The sequence below is a fragment of the Acomys minous genome (assembly GCF_964271855.1).
Source record: "Acomys minous genome assembly, chromosome: 7".
NCBI lineage: Eukaryota > Metazoa > Chordata > Mammalia > Rodentia > Muridae > Acomys > Acomys minous.
Window position 1 is genome coordinate 5,563,433 of NC_140488.1, and position 24,254 is coordinate 5,587,686.

General features: G+C 46.8%; 1 protein-coding gene across 1 annotated transcript; it reads right to left on the reverse strand.

Moving 5' to 3' along the window:
* Positions 1 to 239: 239 nt before the first annotated feature.
* LOC311601933 (melanoma-associated antigen 10-like) lies at positions 240 to 21,453 on the reverse strand (the record flags this gene model as incomplete). Its single annotated transcript, XM_084789693.1, has 4 exons — positions 240 to 871; positions 1,223 to 1,226; positions 1,669 to 1,755; positions 21,391 to 21,453. 4 exons carry the CDS (start codon positions 21,451 to 21,453, stop codon positions 240 to 242), a joined length of 786 nt encoding a protein of 261 aa, XP_084645819.1.
* Between the last annotated feature and the right edge of the window lie 2,801 nt (positions 21,454 to 24,254).

Here is a 24,254-nt window from a genome sequence, read left to right on the forward strand (position 1 = left end):
TAGTAAAGGTAACAACATTCTATAACAACAAGATAACCTCAAGCCACTCAGACAGGACAGAGTAGAGGGAAGAACAGAAGAGAGTGGTTCACACAGCTCCTCCCACCCTGTGTCACATGATGGTGTGGTACTTAGATGACTGACTCTGCCTGTACTGGGGTTGTATGGGAACTGCCCGTGTGGGAAGTAGAACGTGTGCAGGGCAGAGCCAGAAGGGCCATCTGCCCGGCCCTCCTGGCCTAGACCCTGTCCATCTCCTCTCTCAAAACCTCTGCATATCTAAAGGGGTAGGCTCTGGGATTTTGCTTAAAGGTGCTGGCAAAAAACCTGAGTAATTTCATCTTGGTGGTTTCGGCGTGGGCCCTTGGGCCACATAGGAACTCATAGGAAGGAGGATCACTGTCAGGCTCCTGCCTGTCTTCCAGATACCCTTCCTGCACAAAATGCTCCGTGATGAGACGTCTGGGCTCCCCGTACATGAAATGCTCAATGCCCGCATACAGCCCCATGTTGTTCAGTACGCACCACAAGGCCTGCTCACTAGCACAGTTGTCCTCTATGAAGATGATGCACAGCACGATTAGTAGCAGGCCTGTCTTGGGTACGCCTGGAAAACTATGCTTAGTGCTATGGTAGGTGATCCCAAGGGCAAGGCCAACAGAGTAGATGTGTTCAAGGGTGTTTCTTTCCACTATCTCCAGGCCAAAGAGCAGCCTCAAACAATCAGAGGCCTTAGGAAAGATGACAGGGTAGTATTCCTCATAACCACGGAGGACTATGTACAGAATCTGAGCCTGAGATGTCAGCTGCTTCCTAGTGTACTTGAGGAGAAGGAAGTGAACTACATCAATAATCTTTCTGTTGAGGACAACTTGTGAGGGAGAGTGTGGGTCAGCCAGTTCTGTTACTAGTCTGCCAGAAGACTCAAGAGATGATGCCCTCCTGACAGGGCTCCTGGCATAGTCAGGAGAGGAGGCTCTGAGGCCACTGGGGAGAGCCCAGCGTTATTGCCAACAGATGGATGCCCTGAGTGGGTTGTGGTGGCCTCCCCCTCGCCTGCCTCAGCTCCTGTAATGTGGCCAAGATCCAGGCCCCTTGCCCTGCTTTGGGACTGAGAGCTGTCTGGGAGGTTGCTTGTGTGTCTGCTGACAGTTGGATCCATGCTGATTTCCTTGGGAACACAGGAATGGACTTGTTGCAGCTCAGAGGGATGAAGACTCACAGGCCTGCAGGGGGAGAGAAAGGATGAGTTGAATCTGACACCTGTAGCCTGGGCAGCTCTCAAAACCTGTTGCCGGGTTTTGTCTGGGGGGTGCCCTATGCCAAAGGACTCTGGTCCTGCATGCGCCTCTGAGTGCAAGGATTCTCAGTGTGGCACACTCCCACAACTGGCAATATTTTACCCTGACAGGATAGGTGAGCCCTGTGGTGGAATCTGCAGTGATGGCCACCCTGCCTGGCTTCCTCTCTGCTCTGTTACGAGTTTCCAAAGTCCAACCAAAGTGCATCTTAGCTCCCATTCCTAGAAAACCAGTTTTCCTTGGCAGGAGTGGCAGCTCCCACTCAGGGTTCCCTAGGCACCAGCACAGAGCCATGCATGCTTTATGCAGTCCTCTCTCTGGGGGACGGGGCCTTCTCACATATTCATTAATGACCATGACAGCTTACCTGGTTGCCAATACCTACCTCCTCGGTCACAGACGCCTGGCTCCCTCTTGCCTCCAGCAGCACTCCATGCACCAAAGGCTCATCTTTCTGAGAGAGGAGACAGAAGTCAAGATGAAGCAGCTCTGGAAATGCCTGGCAAAGGAGACTCAAGATCCAAAGGGTGCCTGCATTGGTGGCGCTTGCCTTTAGACCCAGCATTCAAGAGGAAAAGGCTCGTGGATTGTGTTGAGTTCGAGGTCATTCTGGTCCACAAAGTGAGTCAAGGACAGCCAAGGCTATACAATGAGACAGTGTCCTGAAAAACGAGAAAATAAAAAAAGTCAAAACAGCAGGCCCCTGCATTTTCCTGCAGATTCTGAAGACTAGACTATCCACTCCCAGGAGCTCACCCCCAAAACCATTGCAGGAATTTAGAATGCGATGTCCATCTGTCACTCTTCCAGGAGTTTAACTACTATTTTGAAAGCTACAAGGCTGTGTATGAAAACAGCATAGTATGGCAACAATTCTTAAGGCACCTCAGAAAATAGCTCTGAGTGGCCCCTCCCACCCAGTTCAAGAATGCTTGAAGCCCAGCTGTAGAAACACACATCCCCTGAGGGCCTGAAATCAGAAACACCTGATTGACACTCTCCAGTCTAGAAACCTGGCAAAAGTGCTTCAACCACTGGGAACCAAGAGAGGACCTGTCCCCAGATATGAATTTGGACCTTCCCACAAGGGCTGTGGCTATCTGAAGCTAAGAAAAATGAGGTGGCACAGTTCGGCTATGTCCCGGTGTCCACCCCGCAAGGCAGGAAGGGTCTTTCTTACTTAAAGTACCTCAGGAGGAAAGGTGGGGCGGGTGAGTCTTTAGCCAGTCTCATTCTGATGGAAAGGGAAGACATCAAGAGGAACAGGTAAGATGAAAGCACATCAGGTATAATTCCGGAAATCATATTTTATATAGACATAGCTGGGTCATGTACACGTCACGCAAGATCGGTCCCCACTGTGGTCCACAGGTTACAGCACCAGCTCATTTCTCCTGAGAGGGTTTAGGATCTCATGGAGGGGAGGAACATGACCTTAGCTGGAGACATCTGTGAGGCTTGTGAGTTCCCAGGCTGGACACATCCAGGTGAGAAGTCCAGGGACTATTTAAGGAAACTCCAGGCCAACACACAGGCAGGGACTCACAAAGCCTTCCCAGGACTGCTATTACACAAACAGCCTTGGGCAAGGCTCTCAGTCTGAGCCCCAGGCCCTCTTTCCTGGATGAAGTTGAGCAACTTGACCCAGCTCATCTGAGGAAAGGTCATGTGTTTCAAGATTCAAACTGAGAACTGACAGAGTTTCATTGACCAAACACAGAATTCCAGGACCCTCCCTGCCCTCCTGCAGCCAGACTGGTTCTTTCTACCTCAGCTGGTCAGATATGCCTTATCATGCCTGCTCTCCTGTTAGGGCCTATTTCTTAACCTTTTTCCCGGTGACCCTGAAATCCAATTTTAGTTCTGCTGGTCTCTCATTTCCCCCTTCTGAGAAGTCCCCTGAAGGCCCAATCACGGGTCTCCCTGAATCTTATTCGCTGAGTTGGCCTGCTACAGGGACAGGTATTCCTCTGAATTGGCCTGTTGTAAGGCCAGGTACTGTGCTCTCATGACCATTATCAGGATGGAACCCACATTTTGCTTGATATGAGGAGGGCACAAAGCATGACTGGTTTAAACAGAACTAAGAGCTTTTTTTCTTGTGGCCATTTGTCCCTCCTGCCAGAGAGTTGTCCTTGACTCAGTATTTCATGCTATAAAGTGGGAAAATGGGCAATGTCATTCTCTTCTGTCACTTTTTTTCCTGGTGACATTAGGGGCGCTGTTATTGGGGCCTAGAAAGGCTGAAAAGCTTGTCAAAGGCTAGGTAATGGGGCACTTACCAAAAGCATCTGTTTAGCTGATCCAGCTGAAGAGACAGGGAGTAGTCACATCTGTGAGACTGGTTTACATCAACTTCCAGCAGGGCGAGCTCTCAGCAGCTCTGGATGGAGTGTGTTAACCAGGTAAAAACCTGCTGAGACAAATACAGACTAGGGATAAAAGTTAAAGTTGTGTCTATAAGACATCTGGGGTAGGCTTATGCCTTTGAGACCCAGTAAAAGCGTGGACATTCTTTTCTCAGTCCAGAAGACTTGGTTTACAGATTGGACAGACTTGTTTTTAACATGATGAGAGGCACCCTGAAGTCTATATTCAGAATACCACCAAAGGGAAATTAAAATCTTGGGCTTCAGACTGATTAATAAGTAGTCAATGCTCTAGCTTATCAGAACTTTTATCCCTGATCTCTCCAAGGCCTTTATCATGAAGTGGTGTTGCATTTTTCACATGATTTTTAGAATCTAATGAGATGATCATGTTTTGTTTTTCCTTCTATTTTTTATATGATGGATTCCATTGGTGGATTTTTATATGTTGAACCTACTGTGCATTCTGGGGATGGAGCCTACTGGGTCATGGCAAATGATATCTTTGATGTGTTCTTGGATTCTGTTTGTGAGTATATTTTTCATCAGTGTTCATAAGGGAAATTATCCTGAAATTCTTTTTCTTTGGTGGGTCTTTGTGTGTTTTAGGTACCAGAATGACTGTGGCCCCATTGAGTGAGTTTGGCAATGTTCGTTCTGTTTCCATTTTGTGCAATAGTTTGAAGAGTATTGGTATTAGCTCTTCTTTGAAAGTCTGGTAGAATTCTGAGCTAAAATCATCTGGCCCTGAGGCTTTTTTTCCCCCTGGTTGGGAGACATTCAATGACTGCTTCTTTTCCTTATTTAACTTGTTTTCCTGATCTTGATTTAGGTTTGGTAAATGGAATCTACCAAGAAAATTGTCCATTTCCTTTAGATTTTCCAATTTTGTAGACTACGGTTTTTTGAAGTAAGACCTAATGTTTCTTTGGTTTTTTCCCCCCAGTGTCTTTTGTTCTGTTCTGTTTTTCCTTTCTGGTTTTGTTGATTTGTATATTTTCTCTCTGCCTTTTAGTTAGTTTGGCTAAGTGTGTGTCTTTTGTCTATCTTCTTGACTTTCTTATCAGACAGCCCCTTGCTTCTGTTCACTCTTGGTATTGTCCTCTGTTTCTAGTTTGTTGACTTAAGATTGAGTTTGATTATTTGCAGCCATCTACTCCTCTTGGGTGTGTCAGCTTCTTTTGTTGTGAAAGCTCCCAGAGGAGCTGTTAAGTGGCTAATATGGAATCTCCCCAATTTCTGTATGAAGGCGCTTAGTGCTAAGAACTTTCCACTTAGTACTGCTTTCATTGTGTCCCATAGGCTTGGGTATGTTGTGCCTTCATTTTCATTGAATTTTAGACAGTCTTTAATTTGTTTTTCATTTCTCCCCTGGCCTGGGTGTCACTGAGTAGAGAGTTGGTCATTTTACATGATTGTGTAGGGTTTTTGTTATTTCTGGTGTTGAGATCCATGTTAATCCATGGTTATCTGAGAAAGCACAATGGGTAATTTCAATTTTTTTGTATAAGTTACGGTTTGCTTTGAGAACGACTATATACTACGAATTCCGAGAAGGGTCCATGTGGTGCATAGAAGACAGAATATTCTTTTGTGCTTTGGGTGAAAAGTTCTGTACATAACCATTGGTTCCACTGGATTCATTCTATCTGTTGGTTTCATTATCTCTCTATTTTGTTTCTGCCTCAGTGATCTGTCCTTTGGTTAGAGTGCGGCACTGAACTCTCCCACAATTGTGGTGTCTGAATCGCCAAGTGCTTTAATAACAAGTTTGTTCTGGTTTTGTTTTTGTTTTGTTCTGTTTTTTAATAAAGTTGTGTGCCCTTGTATATAGTTCAAAGATGTTCTGAATTGGAATGCCCTCTTGGTAGGCTTTTCCTTTGGTGAGAACGACATATTGTTCCCCATCTTTTTTCATTAATTTTGGTTGAAATTCTATTGCTTTATGCTGTACTACTCTATTAAAGAGCTGGCTGTGGAGGTGGATTAGACACCCCGTCTCCCAACCCAAGCATGCTTGTTTTAAAATTTCCCCCAACATACCTGTCCTGGGTCAGGAGACCATCTGACACTAAGACAAAGATAGAAAGCAAAGCTAAGCAGCCCAAGAAAAGACACTATGTGAATTCAAAGGACTAAAATATAAGCTATACCTTACGATCTTAAGAAAAAAATTCTATTTAAAGATGTATTTATTATTGACACAGCATGTGTGCCTGTATGCCAGAAGAGGGCAGCAGATCTCACTATAGATGGTTGTAAACCACGTGTAGTATTATTGAATATCATTAAAAATACCTAAAGAAAACTGAAACAACCTGGTGTTGGCATTTTCTGAGTTCCTGTAGATGTTGGGTTTTTATGCTTTTCTTTTTAATGCCACCCAGGATTCAGGTAATTATATTATTCTACAATTGAATGGCTTCCATGACAAATAGTGAATAGGCTTTTCAGAGTATCTGCCTACATCTGCAGACACACACAAACGGTTTAAAATGTTAAATAAAACGGTCAGTCTAAACTATCTTGTTTGTAAGACCAAACAAACTCCCTTTTGAAAAAGAGACTCCATTTTGCAAAGGAAACTCCATTTTGTGTTCAACCTAGCCAAGGGCTGAACCCAGATTCCAGACTAAGCACAAAATAGTCTGAACAGAAAAAATATTCCATGGCAACACAATCAACTCACCTTGGGAAAGTGCAAATACACCCTCTACTTGTCAAGCTCAGCAGCAGAGGGTCTGACACATAGCAACAACCAATTAGGAGAGGCCAGGCCAAAGTTCCTAATGCCCCCATGACTGCCTCAGCCAATCTTTTCTATAGGCCAACTTGCCCCTACATCTATTACCCAACCATGAAACTCTAAGTCTTGTAACTCTCTGCTTGCATCTTTTCTGCCCAGATGTCATCCAATCATATACTGTAGAACCCATTTCTCTGTCTAAAACCTATTTTTTTAAAACCCTCTCAACTGAGACTCCAGGCCACTTCCCTGCACCTGCTGTCTCAGCGCATTGGAGGTGTGTCCTGGGTTTGATCCTGCAGTATAAAGAGATCCTTGCCACTGCATATGGACTCTGCTCTTGGGTGGTCTGTTCAGAGAGTCTCTCAAAATTTGGGCAGAGCATTCATTGTTAATAACGCCAAATATGCCTACTTAAGATAACCAGAGCTGAACCCCTAATATTCCTTCCAAAAAGGAGATAAGTAAGACGATTGGCACTTCCTGGGAATATACAGTCCAAATGTAGCCCACCTAGGAAAGCCCTCACAGCCTCACCCACAAGAGTTGCTGCTGCCCACACAAACAGGCTCCCTCTTCTCCACTGCATTCAGTAGTTTTTCCAACATTTTACACTTCACCCAGTCCTCATCTTGTCCATCAACTGGCAAGTCAGAAGGCAGACCTGTCACTGCTGAAAGCTCCTACCTTGGCTTGCAAGCTCTGCCCACTATCCCTACACCATCAGCCTCAGCTGCACCTAAGCATCAAGCCCCGCCTTCCACTACTACCTAAGTCATCACAGTCCCACTCACAACTCCTGCTGCACAAGCTACCCCAGCAGAGACAGCTTCTGTTCTTCCACCTGCAACTACAGATCTTTAACTCAGCACTCACAGCTTCTCCCTGGGAATGTACAAGCTTCACCGCCCCCTACAGACAGGGTTCTCATCACGTGGGTCGCGACCCCCACACCAGCTATGTATGTTGAGGTTCCATTTGTAACAGTGACAAAATTCCAGTAATGAAATAGCAACAAAACACATGAGAGACTGTGTTAAAGAATCACAGCATTAGGAAGGTTGAGACCCACTGCCCTTCCCTGACCTTTGCAACCACAGCCCCCACCCACTACTCTATCTCAGCAGGTCACAGTGCCCCACTGCTACAGGTTTTCTCTGCCAAATGAAGATCAAGTGAGGATTCAGCCTTCTGCCCCCTCCTCAGAAAGTGACCACTCACATCATAGCCTTGGCCTGGTGCTCTGCATTCCCTGCTCACTTATCTCACCACTCACACAGCCCAGCCCACAACAACTTCCACAGCAGAAACAGCCCTTGGACACTCTTCTCCTTCGGCAGGTCCAGACAACACTCAGTAGGTATCAAAAGTTATATTGACACAATCCAGCACTGAGCTAAAGGCCAGACTTCATCAATCAAGCCCTGCATCAGGAAGAGAGCTCAGCCCACCACTCTTCAGTCAGCTCTCACAACCCCACACTAGTATACACCTACGCAGCCATGTCCTGCTCTTAGGGTGACCCTGCCCCCTCTCTGGTCAACATCCAGAGCCCAGCCCTAGTTTGTAAGAGATCACCTAGCCTCCCACCCTGGCAGCCCCTTACCTCCACACTGCAGGATCCATAGCCACACCACCAACACCTTACCACTTCCTGCTTCCCTAGTAATTTAGTGTGCCCAACAAATCCAGGTTGGCCCTCACACCTCTGCCTCAGTCTGTCTACCTCCCTGGCTCAGCTCTAAGTGCTCCAGAAGACCGCCCCTGCCCCTCCCCTGCCAGCACCTGTTCCCAAGGGATTCCACAGTGCACAAAGTTTCCTTCTCTAACTCTTACTAGGTCCAGGTCCATCCACCCTTCCACCCTAGCATACAAGCTCTGCCCATCACTATTGACCTCAGCAGTCACAGCCCCACCCACAAGACCAGCACCAGTCCTCCTGCTGCAGGGCACCCTATCCTCACTTCCAAGTTTTCTCATAGACTCCTTCTCCATTCAGCCCTGGCCCATCCCATGACACTCCTTTTTTACTTCCTTCTGGGCCAGCTGTTGTAGACCCATGGCCCCGCCCTCTTTAGAGGTCCTCAGGATGAGCCTGATCCAATGGTGCCCCTAATGGTTAGAGCAGCCTGCTCCAGTGATCTCACAGGCTGTATGTCTGCAGAAGACCAAACCTCAAATCTCAGCACTCAGGAGGCCGAGGCAGGCTGAGAACTGAGTTCAAGGCCAGCCTGGTCTAAAAGTGAGTCCAGGATAGCCAAGGATACAGAGAGAGACCCTGTCTCTAGGAGAAAAAAGAAAAAAAAAAGAAAAGTGGGAAAGCAAAAAGAAAAAGAAAAGAATAGATGTGTCAGGGGCTGGACAAAGGCACCTGAGTGGATGGTTGAAAACTTCCCTCAACAGTTTTACAGGAGCAGCTGGCTCAGGCCTGAACAATGGTACTCTGTGGTGCTGTGCATCCCCTCACCTGGTGTGGGGGTCTTTCGGCTTGAACCTGGGTGCATGGCCAGGACAATGTGCGCTGGAGGCCTGTGCTGTCTGGTGACCACAAGGCTCAGCCCACCCAGGGACCCTAAGACTGAAAGCCTTGGAATCCACTTGAAGCGAAGGAAATAAGGAAACTCTGGAGCAGAGTTTGTGCCCTTTACCCTAATGTGGCTGTGGTCTCCCTCCTGGAGGGTCTCAAGCAGTGCTGGGTCTGCCCTACCTCCTGCCACCCACTCTTCCTCCTTCCTCCTGAGTGTGGAGGCAGGCAGGTGGCAAGCTCTGTGCTGTTCCTCCTGGGCCTGTTCCCCTTCTTGCCATTAGGCTGTGAGCTCAGTGAGGAAGCCCAGGTCACATGGCCTGTGTGCCCTGAAACTCCACTGACATTGATGCTCTGCTGCTTCTCAACAACACGCCCGGCAGTGGGGTTTTGGTTAAGGACAGGACATGCAAACCTGGGGTTTGATGCTCTTGTACCTGTCTGTGCAGTTTGAGAGTCTGGGGTCGGGGAGGGGAAGTGGCACTCACTTGATAGGATGGAGGTTCTAGAGAAAGGCTCCACAAGGTCCTGCCAACAGAAGTGGACATGCCTGAGAGAACACAGAGGAGGGTGTGTCCCCTTGCCCTATTCAGGTGTCACAACTGTGTTAGTGGACATCAGCATAGAGACAGTCAGTTCTCTGATTGTCCTGCCTGCTGACTCACTCTGAGATCACTGCCTCCAGTACCAACCCTAACTTCAGCTGAGAAGCACTTACAGAAGACACCATGCTGCTGCCCCTTTTGGTCAAGAAATTCTGGACTGTTAAGTCCAAAGACATTTAGATCCCCTTCACCAAAAGGAACCACTTCCCTTCTGTCAGGCAAAATGGGTAGATAGCTGTGTCTGATGCCTATGAGCACAACAAAACTCATGCTGGCTTCCTGGCTACTTCAGTATAACAAATGTCTGTTTAAAAGTCAGTGAGTTGGGAAAAAAACCACACAGGAAGGATTATTAAGCATGGTTGCTGAGATCTCATTGATTGACTTACTTTGTATAGATAAGGTTTCTTTCTTTCTCTTCTCTTCTCTCTCTCTCTCTCTCTCTCTCTCTCTCTCTCTCTCTCTCTCTCTCTCTCCTTCTTCCTTCCTTTTTTTCTTTTTTCTGAAGATAAGCTTCCTCTGTGTACCCTTGTCTGTTGTAGATCCACATTTTAGAACTGGCTGGCCTTAAACTCACTTAGATCTGCCTGCCTCTGCCTCCCTTAGTTCTGAGATCACAGGCATGCACCATGACACCTGGCCCTAAAATCACTTTTATTGTTACATAAAAGAGGTACCACTGCACTTAATCCCAGCACTCACTCAGGGGATGCCAAAGCAGGTGGAACTCTGTGAGGTCAAGGCCGGCCTGGTCTACAGAGTGAGTTCCAGGACAATCAGGCCTAAAACAGAGAAACCCTGTCTCAAAATAAGAAAAGGCATTTTTTTCGAGTCAATTTCCACACAGCCAAAGTTCCTATCTGATCTAGGGGCTATCTGGAAAGAGCCATCACCTCAGGCATATGAGACTTCCTGGGATGCCAGACACGTCAGAACACTGGGTTTATGCAAAGGCTCTGAGAAACCTTCAACACAACGACACAAACACACTGAGATAATGATCACGACCAAAGGCAGACTCACAGCTTAACTGCTGTCACTCCAGATTCAGGATAGATACAATGGGTCTGGCCAGAAATGTACAGCTTCACCCCATCTAATTGTTATGCTGTGATTAACTTCATTTTGCCTCCTCTTAGATTTCCAGAAGTACAAGGAGGGCAGGTCTCTGTCGTTAGATCCGCAGTTTCTCATCACCAGGCCGTGTTTGCTGTGCCCAGAACTCTCAGCAGCCTACAAGGTTGTGTGGAGCTGGAAGCTCAATCGGTACTCACCAGGCTGCAGCTGAGGCACCAGAACCAAGTTTCAGACCCCAAAGCTCATGCTAGAAGCCCATACCTAGGAGAGAGGAGCAGGATATATTCCAAAATGGACTTCTCCTCACTTGAGTAGGACAGTGTGACCACTGTGGGCTCAGAGGAGCCAGGGTGGAATGGTTCTGAGAAGGCAGTTAAGTAAAGGCCCTGTCAGCTCACTCTCACAGTGCAGACTCTAAAGGCAAGGCAACATTGAGCCACCATTGGCTTGCAGAACATGGCCCACTCTGTGATGTTCGCAGACCCATCCAGACTGTCATGCCCTCATGATGGGGATGGTAAAGAGGCTCTCCCTCCTGTGGTGCACCCAACCTTCCTGACATGTCCCCAAGTATCTCGGTATTTAGGGAAATGGAGAACTGCAAGGAAATGCCCTCTGATCTAAAGATCTCCTGCTGCACTGTGGATTGCACAGATAAACAGCACTTAGTGTCTGTGCCCCGCCCCCCACATCATGTGTGCTTCCTCATGTTGTTATTCCAGCCTAGACCTATGTAGTGTATGAACAACATCTAGGAGACCAGGTGCCAAGTCCTGGGCCAAGCACTGAGTCGACACTGATACCCTGGCGAATATGTGATGAAAAGGGAAAGCCACTAGTCCTTCTGCAGTGCAAGAGCTCTGTGGAGAGGTTTCCCCAGCAAGGAAGGCTGGCTCCCATCCAGCTATTTCTTATCTTACAAATCCTAAATATAGCTCTGATTCCTTGAGGTTGACGAACATGTATTAGGGGGGCAGGTGAGATGCCACACAGCTGCAATCCCAGCACCTTGGAGACAAAGAAAGGCAGATCTTTGTGAGTCCCAGGCCAATCTGGTCTACAACGGGAGTCCAGGACAGCCAAGGCTACCAAGAGAAACCCCATCTCAATAAGCCAAGAAAAATGTTAAGTGGACGATATTTTGTAGCAAGCCTTTGCAGGTTCCTTTACAAAGTTTCTAGTGTCTGTCTTGCTCATGTGTCAGGCAATTTCCTACCCCATGGCACTGAGAGGAAAGGCCTGCATCTCCTTGGCCAGGGTACAGTAGTGTCCATCTCTTAGCAGACAGGCAATAGTTTGAGGTGTGCTTATACAGGGCTAAGAGATGCTTGGCTCTTAACCTCGGTTGCTACTCAGAAATTTCCTGGTAACATCTGCAGAGGGGAGGGACCCTGGAGAATGGAATCTCCTGCTTCCAGATACCTGACTAATGTGAGATGACACCATAGGGTCAGTAGCTATAGCCTCATGCATCCAGTTCGCTGAGGGCACAAAACTGTGGCTGCTGTCCATGGAAGGGCAAGGCTGACCCAAGGGTGTGGAAGCCTGGGCCTTCAGGTTAGTTCCAAGGGTCAGATAGCATAGCAGGCAGACTCTTGGCTCAACTTTAAGATGTTTATTCAGCACCACGAGATTTGTTTTCATGTAGTAAGAACTGAAACTGGCCTATTTTCAAAAAATGGTGACTTTTTCCCAGTCTTTAGTGCACTGGGATTTCATGAGCTTGTTTTGTTTTTGAACGGTGCGCAGATTATACTTGTGTTATCTGTGTATTGCTCCTCCTTGTCCATCTCTTCCTCCTCTTCCTCCCCTTCCTCCACTTCCTCTCACTCCTCCTCTTCCTCCTCAGCGGCCTCTCTTAGGGATATGGTTGAGAGGTCAGCTTTCATGATGGAATGGCAAGTCTACGTAGACATCACGTACCAGAGGTATAGACATCATGTACCAGAGGTATGCTGTGGAGCTACCTGGTGCAGGCACTGCCCCTTCGATCTTATGAGTATCCGATGGAGGAACCGTCCCATGATCAGATGTGCCCTCTCTGCTCAGGCCACTTGTCTCCTGAGGTGGACAGTTGTCAGGGTCACTTACAGGGATGTTGCTCTTTTTCAGTGTACTAGAAGGCCCTGGGGAAAGGCTGCCTGCAGGTGTCTGTTTGTTGGGAACTCCCTGTTGGGACTTCATGCCATCTTTCTTGGCCTTATGTTTCAGAGGGGAATGTCTGGGAGGTAAAAGCCTCATCCATTTGTGGATGTGGCCCCACACTTGTGAATGGAGATTGTGCCTCGCTCACCACAGCCACATTAGTCAATTTGCTCCCCACAGTATTCCCCAGGAGCTCTGGCTTGTCCCTCTGGAAGTTGAAGTAGCCATAGATGTAAAACAAAATGGATTAGGTTAGCCAATTTGAAACACAGCTGTACTGACCACATGACATCCTACTGGTCTTTTTTGTGATTTAGAGAATGACAGAAGTGGCAGGCAAAAGGTGTGCTGTGCTGTGGCAGGACCCCAGTAAAGAGAAATGACTCATGTGTAAGTTGGTGATACTGTTGGACACTAGAGTCCACTCGGGCAGTAGGGGGTCGTCGTGAGAGACCACTTGAGGACCACAGTGTTGATGCAAAAGCACAAGGTTTATTGCCGATGCTGGTCAGGGGGCCTAAGCACTCACTCGGGAGGGAGGGAGGCACACCCCGAGTCACTGTTACAGACTTTTTAAAGGCTAAAACCGCAAAGGTTAGGAGGGGCTGCATGCCCTATGTTAGGATTGACTCTGGCTAGGGGTGCTTGTCTAAATATTATTGGCTACTGCAGGGGTCTTTGGCCTCGGGAGCTGTTCTTGGCAAAGAGGGGTGATGGGGAGATTTCAGAGAATTTCCTTAGTTGAAAGTGTTTATCTTGGTTGGCCACCTTGATCTCAGAAACTGAAGCTGAGCTGGCCTTCAATTCTTTTGGGGTCATTTTCCCAAGCTTGTCTGGGTCACGTTCCCAGGCTGGCTGATAGAGGGGCCTTACAATACATGTATGTGACATAAACTGGCTTCTCCTCTGCCTCCCTGACTGCCTGTCTTCAGACATCTAAAGGGACAAACTGGAGTGCATTGTCAAAGTCTTTTACCATTTAGTAAACAACACTGTCTGCTGAATGAGGAGCTTGAAGCACATTGTTAATGGGGTGTGTAGATAGGAAGAGGTTCTCTTCACAAAAAGTGGGAAACAAGGAAAAGCTTTGTAAGTTACCATGATTTTCCAGTCTTCTCCAGAGCAGAGCTGGCAAAGAAAGGTCTTCCAGCTTTCCTTCTCAAAACTCTTCCGGGGGCTCCTTCTCCAGCTGCTGCTGCTGCTAGGAAGGGATATCTCAACCCTGAGGACCTGAGGAGCCCTGGATCCTGAGCCTTGCTCATATCTCTTCTTCTTCTTCTTCTTCTTCTTCTTCTTCTTCTTCTTCTTCTTCTTCTTCTTCTTCTTCTTCTTCCTCCTCCTCCTCCTCCTCCTCCTCCTCCTCTTCATCCTCATTCTCCTTCATCTTCTTCTTAATATTATTTTGTTTAGTCGCTTGGTTTTTCAAGACAGGATTTCTCTGTATGGCCTTGGCTGTCCTGGACTCCCTCAAATTCACAGAGATCTGCTTGTCTCTGCCTCCCCCAAGTGCTGGGATTACAGGCCTGCACCACAGCACCTCGCTTCCAAAATCTACTTATCACCTCTTTTCTCATGACCATGTGTCAAAGCAGCAGCAGGGCAAAGAGCCAGGCCTGCTCTCTTGAGGCTCTGGCCTTTTTATCCCCTCTCTAGAGTCCCCAGAATTAAACTATCTCCAGTTGGCAGAACTGCAGCCCTGTCAACCACACAGGAGGCAAATAGTCTGCTGCTGTGGACAATCTGAAGCAGCCACATAGCCCAGGCCTGGGATTAAAACCAAAAGATATTTACATACCATAACTGGGTTTTTTAAGACACCAAAAATCTTGCTACATCTTTGTCTTAGGCCAAGCAGGTTTATAAGAAGTACTACATCTTATACACCAATTCCAGTGGAGAGATGGGACAAAGTCAGCAGATGTTATCATACAGTGGGACACAGTCAGCAGGAAGCTATTCAAAGTTACACAGGGGAATCACAGGGGAAACACAGGGCACCTCCAGAGCATTATAGACTGAGCACATAGTGGCCTTGGTTCTGGTAATCACAGCTCTATGTGATGGAAGACTTGAGGTTGCAGGATCTGAAGATAGCTCCTCCAAGACTGGGTCCCCGGTCCATTACCAGCTCTAGTATGCATAATTCTGGTTTCAGAGAATGAGCCTCATTCCTTCCTTTCTCATACATCATTGCTTCTGGGGGGCATCAGGCTCCTGAGGACTGGACCCAGACTATTATAAGCTCTGCCAAACACAATGCTAATTTAGAGAAGAAGGATATATTGCATTGTCCATTGGTCAGGGCCTCAGGGAAAGCCTTGGATGATCAGTCCAGGCCTCAGATGTTCCCTCCTTTTTAATTATTATTTATTTTTAAAGGCCAGAAGAGTTTACCAGTGTCTGAATCTCCAAGAGACTCTTACGTTCTCTGAACAACTAATACCTTCTAGCATTGTGAAAGGAATTATCAATACACGCATTCTAATCATAATATTGAATGGAGGTAGAAGGTTGTAAAGCAGATTAAATCCTGTAACTACTACAATGTATCTTTGGCTAGTTTGGATGGGAAATCTATAAAATTAGAGAGAAACAGCTGATACAAATAATCTGGAAACAATCCCTACTTTTTGGAGCAGAGGTACTTTCTGAGTAAACAATATATGTGGAGGGCTAACATAAGCACTGATTCCAAACACGTTACAGTTGTTTTTCCTCTCTAAAAGTCCCATAGATGATCAGGAGGTCCAGAGCTGTGGCTAACAGCCAAAAGTCTAGTTGAGTCTTTTATTATTTTTTTCCTTTTTGTAGACATTAAAACAGGATGGGGTTCAATGAGGGGATCTCAGGATATCAACCCTGAGCAGGTGGACCCTGCCCAGGACAATTGAACCAGCCCCTCCTGTTGTCCATCCAGAGGCACAGAGTCCTTTAGAAACAGGGACCATGTTAGAGCCATGGAACACAGTACCCAAAGGGGGATTGTGCTTTGAGAGCAGAGCATTGGCTCTTTATTTCAACCTGGGGACTATCTATCTGCTTGGGCAACTTGTGGGTTTTTAGAAACAGGAAAATTCAATTAATGAATCAAGTAGTATTTTAAGCACTGTATATCAGTCTCCATGGACCCCAAAGCCTTAAGCCTTATAGGTCAGAAAGATGGAAGGGACACATAGGAACCTCCCAGTGACAAACATATAGGGATAGTTGATGATATCCCAGAATCATTCAACAGAGCAGTGCAAGGCAGCACATGAAAATCACCCAGAAGATCCGTTACATCAGTCTGATACTTTCAGTTATTATGTAATGAGAGTCAGATATTTTAAAAACTTAATCTGATATACTTTACAGCCTGTTTTTAATTGCTAAACATGGACCTTATAAACTTCAACAGCATAATATGGCCTTTAATTTTTGTTCTTCATATACCTTATATAGCTTATGCATCCTCTGTGTACTTTAAATAACTTACTTGGGATTTTATAGGTAATGAGGAAACCTCTTTGACTTTTTTTTTTGCAAATATATATCTATCTCAATCTTTATATACAAACCCTTATTTATAAAGATATTTTTATTTTAGCCACATCAGATTTTTATTTATTAATTCCATAAGATTTAGTAGTACTATAGGAGTAAGCCCCATCCCACTTTCATAAAAAATTTCCTGAGAAGGCCTGCTTGGAACAACTAAGTACTCCTCAGGGAATTGAGACCCAACAGAGGCTACCTACCTTTAGCAGCTCTTTACCCCTAGCAACGTTATTTTGTTGTAGTTGATGTTGTTGAAATTTGTCAGCCATAAACTGTTAGTTTTTGGAAGTACTATGTTACTGTTATGTATCCTGTCAAATTGTATCAAAATTAAACTAAAGAAAACATCAAAATCATAACATAAACATCTCTTTGTTTCCGGGAAGTTGATCTCATAAGTAGTTGATAGGGTGGGTGGAGAAGAGAGGAAGGATACATTGTAACTCTCTTCAAGGACATGTTACCAGCTCAGTTTTAGCCTTGACTTTTTGTATTTCTCTCTTAGGCTGCTCTGTTCTCCTTGTCCCTGTCACAGAGCCAGTAGGCTATTCTGAAGGACTGACCCAGGAGACGGGGTTAAAGGACATATGGAGAAAGAAAAAATACCTATGAACCAGAAATGGGAGGGTCAAATCCCACATTCTAGAGTCAGCCCTTAGGCTTAAATGCCACAGGTCATTTTGAGAGCAGTAGGTGCTCTGCTTGGATTGATGGGAGCTCATTAGACCTCCTTGCATCCACGAGAGTGTTTCCAAATGGAGGTTTGAGGTGGTAAAACCTGATGTGCAGAAATTAATCAGAGCAGAGGAGAAAATAGAAAAAGGACTTGGAGGTCAGAAATATTTTAGCATTGTCACTATGAAGCTGTGAGTGTCAACGCCTGCCTGTGGCCTCTCAGGCACATTTGTCCTGCCTGATCTGTGCCACATGCCAGGCCATGGCTTTGGCTCTTGTGCACTAGCAAGTGGCTCTCCTGAGAGGCTTGGGGTGGAGGAGGGTCTGGGGCCTAAGGCCAGGCTGCCAGGCTGCCAGTCACCCCACCCTCTGTGCCCCCAGCCACCAGCATCTAGGCCACCTTTAAAACACACTTGATGTGCTGAGGTGAGTTGATAGGTGGGGGCTCTCATTTTCTGAGAAGGGGAGGGGGCTGAGAGAAAAAAGAGGGTAGGAGGGTGGGACCCAGAGGAGAGGAGGGAGTGGGCTGCTGTAGGGATGTAAAGCAAATGAGTGAGTGAGTGAGTGAGTGAGTGAGTGAATAACTAAACAACAGCCCCCACACAGGCAAGCTTCCTCCCCTGCTGTAGGTTCTGTCACCTCCTGGAGCTAGTGCAGGGGCCTCCAGAGCCACCCAGCAGCTGCAGCTGATCTTCCTAATTTTCTTAATGTTTTCATGTGTCTTTTCTTGTCTTTGGCCCATTGGTCTGTAAAACCCCTGCTGTGGTAGGAGCACTGGCTCAGAGGAACCAGTAGGAGCCATTTTTGGAGATTTTATAACTATTTTCATCAAAAACAAAACCAAAAACATAACACCAACACACACAAAAAAATCCATTTTCCTTGTTCCTTCTGGCATCATGAAGTAACTTAAGCACTGATGTCACTTTTTGTTCCTAAACCTTTTTAAAGTTTTTAAAAAATGTTTTCTCCTCCAGTCTGCTTTGGACTATGGAGTAACCAGAAATTTGAGGTGTGGTATTACAGTTAAATTAACTTCATCCTGTGGATCTAAGCAATTTTAAAGCAAATTTCCTAGCTCAAATTATCCCTCCATTGCTTCCTCCTCCATTGCAATAGGCTCCGCCCCTGCTGGGGGTAGGTGGTGTAGAAGCTTAGTTGGCCCTAATAGGTAGTGTTCTGTCTTTGAGTTTTACCTGCATGTTCTCATGCCTTTAAATTCACAGAAACTTTGTCAGGGAAGCAAGGGCAGGCTTTTAGAACGAAAATAAAGAAGCTTTTGAAGTGCTTTAATAATTCATTATAAGAACTAGAGTGCACAAGCAAAGTGTCTAAATTGACAAACATCATCCTCAGAATTTGGCTGTCCCACATTTACTGCTGATTCCTCTCTGCTGGGCGCGACTTCTCATGTATATATACGTAATCAGTATACAGATATGGACAGAGGTATCACAGGAATGCCTAGTCTCTCTCCTGTACTCAGGTACACCCCTTCAGGTGGCCATATGCCTGAACCTGCTGGTCACTCTTCAGTAACAAAATCCTGAGAGGGAGGTGCCAGGAGACAAGAAAGATAGAAAAACTGGAAATAGGGAAGATAAACCTGTGGGCAGGAGGTCTTGTAAAAGCAATCTCTTATGCCAAACAAGCTTCTTAACAAGCACAGCATCACTGGACATGGCGGTGCACACTTTTAATCCCAATGTTTCTAGGCAGAGGCAGGTGGATCTCTGAGATCAAGGCCAGCCTGTTCTATAGAGCAAGTTTCAGCACATCCTGGGCTACAAAGTGAAACCAGGTCTTGAAGAAAGAAAAAGAAAGGTACAGCATCTCATAGATTATTTACAGGGGTAAAATGGGATAAAATCAGCAAGAAGCTAATCAAGCAATGCCACACAAGGACAGGTCATCTCAAGAGCAAGACACAGCCAAGCACACAGCAGTGGCCTTGTGTCTAATAACCATAGCCCCAAATGTTGGGAAAAGTGGGGTTCTCAGAATATGTAGCCAGGCTTGCCCCAGGCCGGTAGCAGCTCTGCCAAGTATATTCATGGTTACATTGGGGCCTCAGGGAAAAGTCCTCAAGGCCCTGGCTCCAAACCATTCCTGGCTCCTCCAAGCATATTCTTGGTTTAAAGAAGGAGCTAAGCCTCTTCTCCACATATATTAGGGCCTCAGGGAAGCCACAGATGCACAACCCAGCCCTCCACAGGAGAGAGCAAGTCGCACAAGTTGTTCACTGAGTTTTTTCATATGGACCCTGCCTGACAGCAAACCACCCACACCCAAACAGGGAGGGAGGGAGGGAAGGAGGGAGGAAGGGAGGGAGGGACAGGGGGGAGAGGGAGAGAGAGAGAGAGAGAGAGAGAGAGAGAGAGAGAGAGAGAGAGAGAGAGAGAGAACGAGGAGGAGGAGGAGGAGGAGAAGGAGGAGGAAAAATAAAATAAAATAGTTTTAGTTAATTCCTAAGGAGAATTTTTACATGTTTAGCTAGACATGACTGAAGTCATCCAAACCTAATAGGTATAAGTAAGAGCACAGTTAACTAGCCTGCTCCATCAGCAGAAAGGCTTGTTGGAGATTAAGCTGCAAAGGCCCTCCCTCCTTCTCTCTCTCTCTCTGTCTCCTCTCTCTGTCTCTCTGTCTCTCTGTCTGTCTGTCTCTCTCTCTCTCTCTCTCTGTCTCTGTCTCTGTCTCTCTCTCTCTCTCTCTCTCTCTCTCTCTCTGTCTCTCTCTGTCTCTCTCTGTCTCTGTCTCTCTCTCTCTCTCTGTCTCTCTCTCTCTTGGGTAGAAGAGAGCAGAACCAAAATGGTAGGTAAGGAAGCACATTTATATTTACGACGATCCGTAGGGTGGGTTCTTTGAACTGGTACAGGACATTTGGATTGACACTGAACTACTGGCCTTGCCCAAGAATTTTGTCCTTTGGAGCAGGTTAACGGAGGTTACTATTACTTTAAGGGAGGCTGCCCCTAAGCAGAAAACAGCATTTTGGCCTCCCTTTACCCAATAAAAATACTTGTGTTCTCCCAGCCAAAGTCCTCCTGCTTAGAGCTTTGCACCATCACTGACATGTTGGGTGCTACTTTGAACATAGTAATAGGCTCCACTGCGCATGTGTTTATTGACTGAGTCTAGGTGTGGAAGGTGCGGTGGAAGGAAGCCACGCTCCATCTCAGTGAGGGACAGCAGAGGCTGTGGTGTGTTCATTTGCCTCCAGCACCAGTCTGCAGAGGGAGATACAGATTTACAGTGGGAAACCACAACCAGATAGAACAGGAGTGGTGCCCTGCCTCCCAGTATGTAGCCCAGTCTGACCTCTCTGAAGACCAGCACCCTGTTTCAAAGTGGTAGTGCAGAGAGGACGAAGCCTCCCATGCTTAGTGGAAGAGGACTTGAATAAGATTCTGTCCAGGCGGCTCACCAGTTTTACTCATATCCCATACCTGGGTGCACGCTTCCTCCATTATCCTCAGGCTTTTTACATGATTTCTCTGCCCTCCTCTGTCCTGTCCAGCAGGACCAGTAATTACGGGGTCACGAGGGGAGCCATACCTGAAAAGATGGGATGAGAAAGAAGGAGGTGAGACCAAGTAGAACTCCTATCAAGGTCTGTTTATTGAATCAAAAGCAAAAGCTTATATGGGGTGGAGACAGGGGCTAAGCAGCAGGGGCGGGGGCCCAAGAATGCCTCCAGATGATGCTATCAGGGGAACATCCTGTGGTTTATCTCGGAACACTATCTCTCTATCTCTCAGAAAGTCCCTAGCTATCCTGCTGAACAACATCTGCAGGGGGTGAAAGGAGGAAGTTATACAAGGCTGAAAGGAAGAAGTTAGCTTTGGAATAGGCCATGAGTATTTTTCCATAGCCAGTAGATTCTTTTACCCTTGAGTGACCTTGGGTTGGCTCCGGACACTCCTCTGTGTTGCTGGGCTTCATCAGTAAGCTCCTGCATGTAAATAAATAGGGTGTAGGGCTTTGGATGCCTCTGAATTGTAGGGTTTTTCAGTTCAGCAGTTTGTGTCCTTCCCACGTAGAGAAACTTCACATTTCTTACACATGTCCTTAAGACCAAGGCTGGCACTTTCTTGTTTACAAGCTGCCTTAGCCAGCTTCATATTACCACAGTGAAACACCTGGGGCAGTTTGCAAGGACAGTAATCTCAGTTTCTTCCCATGCCTTTTTCTGTTCAGGAGACAATAACACATCCTGGCAGGCGAGTGTGACAGGACCAAGTGCTTAAAGCACAGAACAGGGGAGAGAAGAGGGAGACATATTGCCCTTAGCGACCACAGTCTGTCAGAGGCATGCCTTAATAATGCAAACCCCTGCCACAATGGACCACTGGAGGATACTCAACGTCCACACTATGGCAGGAGCCTATTAACTCTGGTGACCACTCACGTACAGGGACAGAGTCCTTGAGTGGGAAGGGACTGGTGTGGAAGAGATTGTGAAAGTCGCCATTTTTGAAGTGCCTTTATTCATTTGTGTTGATGTAGCCACTGTAGCTGCTATAGAATCTGTCCCATTTTAAGGAGTGTCTGAGCTGCTGGTGATGTCACATGCCATTAATCCCAGAGCTCAGGCAGCAGAGGCAAACAGATCTATGTGGCTTTTAGGCCAGCCTGGTTTACAGATTGAGTTCTAGGACAGGCAAAGCTACACAGAGAAATCTTGTCCAAAAAAAAAAAAAAAAAAAAAGAATGTCTCTGAATAGACAAAGGGATTGGGTGTGTAAACCCTGAGCGGAACTTAGAGCTGACTTCAGTCTACTCCAGAAGGGTCACCATGGGAAGCTAGCCTCCCTCAGCCTGCTGGGGTTGTTTGCCCAAGGTTGGACATGATGTTTAACTAGTACATCCTTAAGCACCTGTATAAGTCCTTGAGGAGATTGGGCCTACTAAGGTTTCCTCAAAGGGAAAAAGGGGAGCTTTGAGGCCTCAAAGAACCCATGGACTTGGCAGGTGTCATGGGATCCTCAAGGGGCCCTTGGTCGATAAACTACTACTCTTTTCACCTAATGAAACACTTCCAAAGGGTAAGAATCTTTGGAAGAGCATATGTGCCTGTATATAGCCCGAAGGAAGCCCTCAGTGGTACATATTTGTGACCGTGTTCCCTGCTTTGGGTGACTCTCTGTGTTATAATGTCTTATGAAGCTGAGTGGAATGCTTCCATAGTGTGCCTGCTTATAAGTTGAGCACAGAATCCCCCAAAGGAATCGCTGCTTTGGAGTTATCCACAGTCCTGTGGTGACCTCACTAAACTCCTTGGTTCGACAAGCCAAACTAAATGGAATTCTTCTTTGTTATGTGTCTTCTATGTTTGGGGTGGACAATCCCTTCTGCCTATCTCCTCGGTGAGAGTCACCTGGCACATGAGACCTAAAAGAAACTGACAGAGTAAAAGAGATGGGTTGCAGTGCAGTATCTACCAGGGGAATCTAGGCACGAGCATCTTCCTCTGTGAGGCCTCCAATGGTGCATCCCCTAGCTATGATGATAGTTTTATGGCCATTGCTACAGCTAATAAAGCCTGCACGTTCGGCTCAGCAGTTGGCTCATAGGAATCTTGCCTGACTAAGGATGAATTGCAATGGGAAGTGGACATGCAGAAGGTGTCCACCTAAGACACCACAGTAAATGTAAATAGAGGGAAGCTGGTCCCGAAGTTCTGTATGGGGTCCTGTGAAAGGCTCTTTTTTTTTTGCCTGTTTCAGCTGTTGTCTCAAAGGACTAGTGCCTCTGTCTGCTAGCCTAGGCCTGGTCCTGGAAGCTCCTTACCTCTGTACACTCTAACCCAGGCCTAGGATGTTCTCAGCCTCTGAGACTGACTGCTAAATAAACTCACCCCTCCTTGTTCTTACTGAGCTCCAACTCCAAGAATGAGCCCAGATTTGAATCCATTAGTTCATGCTCCTGTGTCTAAGGCCCCCGATCTCTTGATTGGATGAGTCTGAACATGTGCCTACCTGAAAGCTGTCTTATGATTCGTTTGTGTGTATCTCTCCCTATATGTGTCTGTCTCTTCTGTGTTACAGAGAGTGCCTGCTGTCTGGTGTGTGTGTGTGTGTGTGTGTGTTCGTGTGTGTGTGTGTGTGAAAACTCCTCTATAGTTCAGCTTGTGCTGTCACCTTGCCTCTGAGAGTCTGCCTTGCCCTCCAGGAAATTCTTTTGCATGGGAAATGGCAGAGAAGGAGATCTTCCCTGTCAGCTGGCCCTCAGGCAACCTCTAAGCAGCAGAAACCTAAACACACAGCTCTCACACTCTCAAGTCCTAAGACACAGACATGGAAGGCAGAGCAGGGAAAATAACCTCAAGTGAGACTAGGCTGGTTTCTGAGAGCCTCAAAAGAAAACAATGTAGCTTCAATTTCCCTGTCTACCTATCTGTCTGGGCTCTGGCTTGGAGCCCTGCCTGCTTCTCAAACCCAAAACTGGCCCCATGCCTGAGAACCAGGTGAGAGTATGGAGTGAACCTTGTCTCCCTAGTCCAGAGGTTCCTGCGAGGTGGAGTGCGTCTTTGCTGTCCTCTTGGGTCTCACACACAATGACCACTAAGACACTGTAGGGAGTAACTCCACCTCCAAAAGTCAGCCCTTTAGCATGTGTCCACAGGGAGTGGCTGGGTTAAAGGCTGATTCTGGCTAATGGGACTCTGTTTGTTGCAGTGATCACACAGGGGAAGAGCTGAAACATTGTGGGCCCCTCTCTCTGGTGCTTGGCCTCCTTGCCTCCTACCCCCACTCCCATGCTGCTTTTGGGACCTCTGAGATTGGCCCCAGGCAAGGCTTTCATGCCAACTATCATGAGGCCTTTGGAGACACACTAACTAGTGTCAACACTGCTTTATCTTAAAATGTCTCTATCCTGAAAAGGGCCTTTCAAGGCTATAAACTGCCCACTGTGACTCAGGAAGGGCAGCAACATAGTAGGGCATGGCACAAAAAGGCTCCTCTTTCAAGTCCCTGGATGCTGGAAATCTTGCATTACAAAAGTGTTCTGAGACCTTACCCCAAGTCCCTGGATGCCAAAAAAACCCACCTGCCTATTTCCCTCACCCTCTCTCTGTTGGGCATGGCACTAAAAGGCTGTTACTTCAAATCCCCAGGTGCTGTAATACTTGTGTCACAAAATGGCTCTGAGCCCATCCCAAGTCCCAGGAAGGCTGCATAAACCACCAGGCTCCTTCCCTTCAGGAATCTCGTAAAATGGCTCCTGATGCCCCAGGTCCTGGTTTCAGATGTCCCCATGGATGTAGATGAG